The sequence below is a fragment of the Bombus flavifrons genome, chromosome 11 (assembly GCF_040668555.2).
Source record: "Bombus flavifrons isolate JBK064 chromosome 11, iyBomFlav1_principal, whole genome shotgun sequence".
NCBI lineage: Eukaryota > Metazoa > Arthropoda > Insecta > Hymenoptera > Apidae > Bombus > Bombus flavifrons.
The window spans coordinates 2,931,639-2,940,563 of record NC_138452.1 but is presented as its reverse complement, the minus strand read 5'-3'; the positions used below and the strand labels follow the sequence as shown (position 1 = coordinate 2,940,563).

At 37.0% G+C, this 8,925-nt stretch overlaps 1 protein-coding gene and 1 long non-coding RNA gene across 2 annotated transcripts in view; one reads left to right on the top strand and one right to left on the bottom strand.

The window, feature by feature from the left end:
* LOC138184640 (uncharacterized) lies at nt 1–5,393 on the bottom strand. The gene is made up of 8 exons (XR_011174364.1): nt 5,352–5,393; nt 5,049–5,152; nt 3,640–3,948; nt 3,377–3,506; nt 3,135–3,308; nt 1,306–2,702; nt 528–1,098; nt 1–450 (listed from the first exon to the last, which is right to left on the bottom strand). It is a non-coding gene; the product is annotated as an uncharacterized LOC138184640 (long non-coding RNA).
* Nucleotides 5,394–5,553: 160 nt separating this feature from the next.
* The window catches only part of LOC138184687 (uncharacterized), a 215,189-nt gene continuing 211,817 nt past the window's right edge, over nt 5,554–8,925 (top strand). The window contains exon 1 of the mRNA XM_069122855.1: nt 5,554–6,361. Within this exon, the coding sequence (XP_068978956.1) occupies nt 6,214–6,361 (148 nt within the window). The 5' untranslated portion in view covers nt 5,554–6,213. The remainder of the gene's footprint in view (nt 6,362–8,925) is intronic.

The window sequence follows — 8,925 nt, the reverse complement described above, 5'->3', positions numbered from 1 at the left end:
GGATATTACTTAAGCCTTAAGACATTGCTATAATGGTGCCGTGCGAAAATTTCAAATTGGTAAAATGATGGTAGCGTGTCGTGGCGGGATTTTATGACTGTGTAAATAAAATTTTGCAGCTAATGAAATTAAAAGATCATATAAATATATGTTTATTTTTTCTAGTTCTTTATATTAATAATAAACTATCTTTGTACTTTTATTTGGTATTTTTTTCTGTGACATCATTGCAAAGAAACATAATACCGTATAAGATCACCCAAATAGACGTTTCTGAAATAAAGTCATATGGAAATCTTGTCTTGTACCAGAGAAGAAATTTCTTCTCTGCTTGTACCAAATGTATACACAGATAACCTGAGGAAATGCGGTCCCCTTCGTAATGCGCGGTTTATTCTGTAATCTAGATCGTCCTCGGGGAAAAAGACTGCGTATTCCATTTCTTGTTTTCTGCAAGCAAACAGTTCCACTATATTTTATACCGTTATAGAGGTTTCCTTTCTGTATTCCCACTCGTTATATCTTACCTGTCCGATCTGGTGTACATTGTGCGTGCCTAGAAAAATTCTTTTAAAAAATTCCTCGAGCTATGTGTATGATACAGAAGTCTATTGCACATTGTTCACGAATTCTTTGTCAAAGATATTATTTCCTAGATATACCTAGGTATGTGCCTGTATTAACATTTTTTCCAAAAGAAATTTACTAACATTTTACTTTGATAAATTGTTTTAACTTTTTATTAATTTGAATATTTAATAATAATTAATTAAATATTTGTTCGTCCAATAATTGTATTACCTGTTTTTCACGTTTGATGTGCCTTTAATCTTTACACATTACATACTTATATAAATGTAGTTTCAATATATATACAATGAGCTGAGATACGTTGGAAGCACAGGATTAGCATAAGAAAGGGTGATCCTTAAGTTTTAATAAACATGCGTCAATAGAAGAAGGCAGAAATTCCATTTGACAGTTACGTATCTCTTGTTTAAGCAAACATTTATTTTGTATTTTAAAGCTGTACATTTAAAATAAATATATCGTTGGAAGCAAAATATGTCTCCTTCTTTTCCGAAGATATTTTAATGTCTGTAAAGAAAAAGACAACTGTTATATCGGTAGAAGTATTTTAGACAAAATTTTGTACGAAAAGATAAAGTTGCATTAATACAAAACATAGAGCCGCGATAGTTACGCAGATTTGATGTTGTAAGTATTAACACTCATAGCAATGAGATGAGCATTGCGGTTATTCGTAGCAGCATCTTAGCACGATGCAAGTAAGTAAGTACGTACTTCCCATGAGTTCATTGCTCGCGAAACCCGGCAGCTGTAAATGTGTTTGTGTAGAGTTAATTGTTTTTCTTGCCATGTTCTCCTCTCTCTAGTCCTTCACGAAGAGAATTCCTTTCAAATTGATTTAACAAATCTATACAGTTTCCGAATTACTACTCGACGCAATTGTTGCAAATAAATCACTAAAGTTTGAATTGTCGTTTAGACGTAGATAGGATTCTGTAACCCAGAACGAGTTCCATTGGGGTATTCCTTGTCCCAAGACGAATGTAGATAGATTTGTGGGATTTAGGATAAGTTAAGATAGTTCAGTGCAAAACTAGTGCTATTGAACTTTTTCGACGTAGTGATTGATATTAGCGGGATCGTTCGATTTGTCTAAGCGTAGTATCTTCTTATTTTTTCGCTGATTCTTATAGTAAGCATGGTTTATTCCAGTGAGGATATAGAGTTGTTGCTCGATCCAAGACTGGTCCTGGCGATGTCTTTGGACTCTGGCTTGTTATTCTCGGTTTCTGCTTGTATTCTTTAGCCTTTCAGGTATATATGAATTATGGACATTTTTATGTAAATATATGATTGCACTTTACCATACTTAATATACTACTACGTACTATATAGGTTTTGCGCGTATAATGTTGTTAGTTTTTATTTCCCATACAAACGTAGCAAACAAATCGATGTAGTTACGAAGGTTTTTTTTGGAAGCACATTCTACGTACGTTACGCCCTCCTTGTATAATAAGAATATCAGCAATTGGACCGCTAATTAATGGCTCATACGTATTAAATTTATTCTTCTCTCTGATATTCTGACCAGTTCAATTTTTAATGAAGCCCACCGCCGTGGATCTTACAGAGAGGAATTAACAACCTGTTGTGCAGGAGATGGTGTTTGGCTACATGATATTTTTGCATACAGAGTGAAACATTTATCTCCCGATACTAGCTATGCATTGTTACAATTTCAAAGAACTTCTTTTACTTGTTGAATACTTTGGCTTTTTTAAAAATGATATTTCTTAAATTCACGGCAGACATCATATTTATTTAAGTCATTTTTTGTTTCACATAAGTCATAAGCATTGCACATATTAATAAAAGGGAGGTAATCAACGATTTTATTAAAAAGTCACTCTGTATATGTTGAGTAGACTCGGCGTTTGTAATGCTCGTAGCCGCAAACTGATGTATGATTCGTGATACATTGCATATGAATATTTAAATAAACCTGGTCTCTCGTATTGCTCTCGTATGTATAATATTATATGAGAGAGATGTATTCACGGGATGCGTCGTCAACACCATCGGTACGGTCATAAATTATGCGAGAGTTATGGCGTATTTTGTAACCAATTTGAAGTAATAAATATCATCTCCTTTGAGAACGTGACAACCTGTAATGTGAGCGCTGCTAATGTCTTTTCATTTATTCGTACGTAACATATGAAAATGAGAAAGAGATTGTAACCAAAGATAAACGCCGATATCGAGATTAATCTACAAATTAATTGAAAATCATTTAACTGACATCATTTTAACATCTGCCAAAATCGGATTATCAACTTTATTTTTGCTCTGATTATATTTATTAATTTTTAGATATTTGTAAAGCTACAGAATGGTATGGAGTTTACTTAAATGAATAGTTGAGTCTATATGAATGAAAAGTGTTTATTATAGCGTTTAGATTTGGATTTTACAGTCTTATTTCTAACACGGCAGCTACATTCTTTTACGTAATAAATGAACTAATCTAATGCGGTGCATTGCAGTATAGTAATCGACAGAGGTGCCGATTTCCCGGGCTACCAGAGACTAAACTTTACCTTCGTATCTAACACCAAACCAGTAGAACCGGATTTCGTGAGAATATGTCCCCCAAGGCTTGAAAAAGGGCGACTAAAATGAAGAAGCATAGAAGAACTTTGTTGTACGTAGTGCAATGTTTAGACACTATATCGAAATTACGCATCAACCGTGACTTTCCTCTTGAACACCTTCTGAAAGTTATTCAATACCTTAAGTGTGATACATCTTGTACATAGAATAACATTAAATAATTATTCACCATAAATGACAGATGTTAATGCAATAGCCTGGCAGTTACGATCAGTTACGATCAGTTACAATCACACCGGAAGATATTTTAATGTTGTAGCGACTATTAGAAGGAGACAAAAGTCTGTCGTCTTCAGAGGCTGAACAATAAAGTATTGTGAATTCTTCATACGTGAGAAAGATGGTTGAATAGTAGTGGCTCATTAAAAGGAAGATACGTTTTACGATCTTCTATACTTTACGCTATTCTAAAACCACAGAAAGCTTCACTACCTGTGAAATCAGCTCGATCTTCATTTCCTCATTTTGTTCTACATATTTTCTAAACTCTACGCTATTGAGTAAACAATCATTATGTCAAATCTCATTCCCATTATCCTACGATCATGCTAAAATTAGACAGCACGTTTATCAAGGATAATATGCAGGTGGCAAGTCGCACGATTTTTTTCATCTTAATTCTTCCATTCGAATCTCATGGTATGCACATTACTCGATTCGGTTGCCTCTGTGCGCTCAGAGATTACGTATCGCGATCGAACTGCGATTGAAAGTGCATCGACCGTCCGTTTTCTTGTCAGGCTGAAAAACAACACGGATCGTTTGCCTTTTGTGGTGGACAGATAGAGCGAGATAAAGCGGAAAAAGGGAATGCGCGACAAAGACAAAGACGGTGTTCTGCTCTGACCATTACTCTCGGGTCTCGTGTCGATAATTTTTAAGGTCGACGCGGTTCGCGATCCCTGCGGAATACCGGCGAGAAGTTGCACCGGCATTCTGCAACGGCGTCGAGGCGCCGCGATGCGCAAACATCCGTTGTGCAAAGGACATTGGCCGATCGATTGGGACTACGCCAATGAATCTGTCCCGTAACGGGGCTCGAACTACGGTCCGCTGCTCGGCGTACTCGAAACCCATCGCTTCCTGTACCAACGGCTTTTTTTCTCGAACGACCGGGCTTAATTAAATACCGGTAGACCGAGCCATCCCTGTCCTCTTCGCGGAGAGGCCACGCTTACGTGACTGCGACGCGTGATTTTACCTTGCTAAGGCCGGGAATGGAGAGAGAGAGAAAGAGAGAGAAAGAGAGAGAGAGAGAGAGAGAGAGAGAGCGGGGCGGTGAGAAATCGCCGCCGATAGGGAAATGTAGGTAACGAACGAATCGCGACTGCTTTCGTGCAGGAAACTGTTTAGAAGCAGCCGGCGAACGGTTCGCCGGTGTTGGGCAACGTTTGCACACCATGTTTCAAGTTTGGCAATCATAAAAGGGAAGATACGCGTTTGGAGGTATTTGTGGAAGATTGAAAAAGCGATAAGATGATTTTAACCTCTAACTGGTAAGGCGAAGTTTATCGCGTCCAAGCAATTTTTACTTTGGTAATGATAGTAATTTGGAAAACAGCTACTGTGAGATGTCGTGCGTAACGGCAGCTACCTGTTAATCAGTATGATTCAGTCAGTTTTTAAATACAGTAATAAATATGATGTATATATAATATTATTGTACTTTTTTCATTAACTGTAAATTTCTAAGGACTTTTATAGAGTTCTGTACATATATTATCATTCAGTTTACGTGAGAAATTGACTACCATACCAGTTATTGGTTAAAGTTGAATCACGAGTGCATGTTGAATAAGAAACCAGCAAGGGAATAAGACACGTGTTGATTTTTCGATTACGTGTAGCTTATAAAATTCAGTTTTCCTCGAATCGATTACGTTTTGGTTGGCTGCGGCCAATTCGTAGAAGCGTTCATTACACTGCGTGCATTTTTATGGAGAACCTGTAACGCATCGAAATCGATTTTTTGAACGAGTGATATTTTAACGATACCTCGTTAGGCCATGAGAAATCGAGGCGTCAATAATAAAGTAATGGATATAATTTCCGCTTTGCATATACAAAAACCGTGTTGCACATAGCGATGAAAAAAGGAGAAGAGTTAAGAACGACGCATAGCTACGCACCCGGTTGATACTTACGCATACACGTTCGTAGTATAAAAGGACCTGTCTCCATGAATGAAGTCAAGTGACCACGTGACACAGAAAGAACGACGTAAGGAACGTGCGCGTGAAAAGCGTGCCGGTGGTTTACGCGCGACGCCAAAAGTTCGGTGATAGGCGGACAGATGGCGCGGATGTCGCGTGGCGGCTGCTTGAAACACCTGACTGGTGCCTAGCAGTGCAGCATGGACTCGTGCGGCAAGCGCACACTTCTTTTAAAACAGGTAGCACGCGCGGTCTCAGATAATTCTTTTTATTTTCGCGTCCGAGCAGTCCGTATTCAATTAGACATACGCGAGTGACAGTCGACGAGTGTGTAATGTCCGTCGACTGACAGCCCTTCGTGTGTCACGAATCGAGGGGGATGAGATCGGACGAAGAAGATTCGTAAAGTTTCACCGACCTCGAGTTTCTCATCCGTGAACGGTGCACTCATTTCGCACGCGAATTCTGTCCTATGCGCAGTAATAATGACAGTTCGTTCGATCTGCGCACCTATCGATTACGCGCCCTCAAAGGGCCAACTTTGCGTCGCACGAGGTTAAAATGCGCGGGAAAAATGCGCAAATCGTAACGAATTGACGCTTTCGTATATTCTATGCAATCGTGTCTCGTCCACGTATAGTCGCGTTCGTTTGGGTTTGAATAATATGCGAGGATTGACGCCCGGTACGCGATTCCGGCATTCGAACTTCCCGCTTCGAGCGCTCGATAATTTCGAGCTTTCCTCTTCGAAGCGCCGATTCTCGCGGCTCGTGAAAATGTGATCGAACGGCATACCCTGTGTCGCGCGACGGATTTTTCGTGCCCGGTAAGCGCAAATCTTTTTTCTATCAAAATGATGGTGAACCGATCGGTGATAACAATGGTGTTGATGCTGGTGACGAGCGTAATTGTTTTGGTTCATACGAAGGACGTGACGACACTGGAGTACGACGATCTTCTTCCGGTGAACGAGACCAACGCCCGGCACCGAGTCCATACAGGTCAGATTGAATGATTTTTGCTCGTTTTCCTCCATTTTTATCGTTCGTTTAATTTATCTAAACTTGTTATTCGATGTTTTACAAATGTATCAAAATTTGAATATTATCGAGATTGTTTCCTATAGATTTTTTAATATTAACCTATATTTATGTTATTATGTGTATCTGCATATATATATATATATATATACATACATACATATATGTAATAAATAACACTATCATACAAACAAAAATTCTACAGTATGTATTTTGAATACTATCGGTAGTGAGCGTTCAGGTTCATATATGATTTTTCCCTTACTTAGCGCCGTCAATACGCGACTACATAGTATTATTATTTACATTCGTAAATTTTACTGGATTTACAAGATTTATGGGATAGCATTTTTTAAATAGCTTTCAACATATTTTACATATCAGTACATAACCGAAAGACTATTTTTACGTGTGAAAAAGACTCCCTTTTTCCCGTTTTGTTCATCCCATTCAATACATTCGAGTTTTCTTGGCAATGATTATACACGTCACGATTTACATTGAATGTCATCGCTCATTTAAATTATCGAAAGTATCGCTTATGTTTGTTGCACAATGTGTGTCACGATACCTTCTTAAGACGTATGACCTTACTGTGAAGAAAATATTAGCATTGTTAATTACATGTACTATTTTGTAAACTATATATCTATTTTCAATTATCCATGCCATATTTTATGATCGTTATAGAAGATAATATAATACTCGAATTATTTTTTTGACGTTAATTTATTCTTTTGGAAGTCTTCACCGTGAAATGAAAAAATAAATAACATTTATAAATGTTTTTTGTTTGCGATATGGCAATTGCACTGTCTCGAAAAGAACAGTATGACGGTGAATGCTTGAACTTTGTTACCCGTCTTGGATTTGCTAGGGAAGAATGACCTTTGCTCTAACGCTTCTGTGAAAGTATTATACGTTCGCCGAGTAAGGCCTTGTGCCTTTCCGAAGTAATCTTCTAACACACGCCTACTTTTCATGGGGAAATTTCATTTTTCCTTTGGTTTCTGTGTCGTCAAAATTTAAGTGAAATCGTATTTTCGTCAAATATTTCCACACGCCTCCGTGTTTGGTCTACGTTGTTATTTATAAATAGGACTATGAAATAATCATAAATTTGCCACGCGCGTTAAGAAACGCCTGGAAAGCCATTATTAGAAACTGTAATCTATTATTCTTAGCGTAATTCTTCGTACATATTAACTTCTAAATATATTTCATGATTCGGATACTTGTAATTAAATTTTCAATATTTCATTCTATTCAAATATTTGTTAATTTCAATAAATTTAAATAATTGTTAAATTTCTATTAAAAATTTTCATTATTAATTAGGATTAATATAGTTCATCCCATTTTTATTCAATTAATCCTATATCATCAATACTCTGTATAGTATAATAAAGTTTTCGCAAATTTTTAATTCAAAATAAGCTATCAAGATTAAATAATGTAACGTAATGCAATTGAAAAACAAAAGGATTTCATGGTGGATATGTTGGAATGATTCTCGATTTATACGGATTCCTCGCTCATAATTCAATGCAAAAGAGGAAAGAGTTTGTAAGATGACTTGACTCTCCACTAGGATTGACGATTACGTATGTCGTTGAACTGCATTGTCCCCGTTGTTTCGATAATTCACGTCGAAGTAACTGGTACTGAGGTAACATCCGTAGCGAAGGTTCGAATTACGTAATTTCTAGCGAAATCCGTCGGTCGGTTGTTTCACTGCTCATTTTTAATTGTGTGCATTATACAGAGAGACAGCTTTGCGACACGATCATTTCGTTTTAATGACAATTCTCAATGAACTTGCTTCATTCGGATGAAACTTTTTCAAATATAGTTTGTTTAATTTTTTTCTTGTTGTTTAACTTTATTCGTTATCGAAACAATGTTTGAAAGGTAGGGGTAATGTAAATTTTAATATTTTGAGTATATCTTTATTTTCGTACAATATTATTCATATTGTATACTAATTTTTTACCAAGTGTCTTGTAACGTACTAATGTATTTTTGAACTAATTTTGAGAACACGCACATGTTCATGAGAAGGTCCTGTAAATGCTCGGATGCTTTTGCCAGTCATTATATCCATAATCGCCAGTTTAATTAAACTACTTTATGTTCAAACATTTCAAGGCCAGAATCTCTCATTCCAATTATTTACATTATTTAATTAAATGATAGCTACCTGATCATTTCATTAAAGGATTAACGGTGACTAACTAACGCATTCACTTCGTCTAGAAAAATTTCCCACGCCGTAAAAGAATTCGTCGATAGCTATCGTTGGACTGTGTCCATCGCATTAGCTTTAATCGCGTTTGCTTAATTTGCATTCGTTTAGAAAGGCGGAAATGCGTTTCTGTGCGTGTCGAGGGAGGTGTCGTATGCCAACTCGATGAACTCTCAAATGAACGTCTAACTGTGCGTGCAAATTATTTGTGCGATCGCGCTTTCTATCAGCGTACGAACGTTAAATAGAATTTTACGTCGTGTCTTGTCCGTGAACGTGC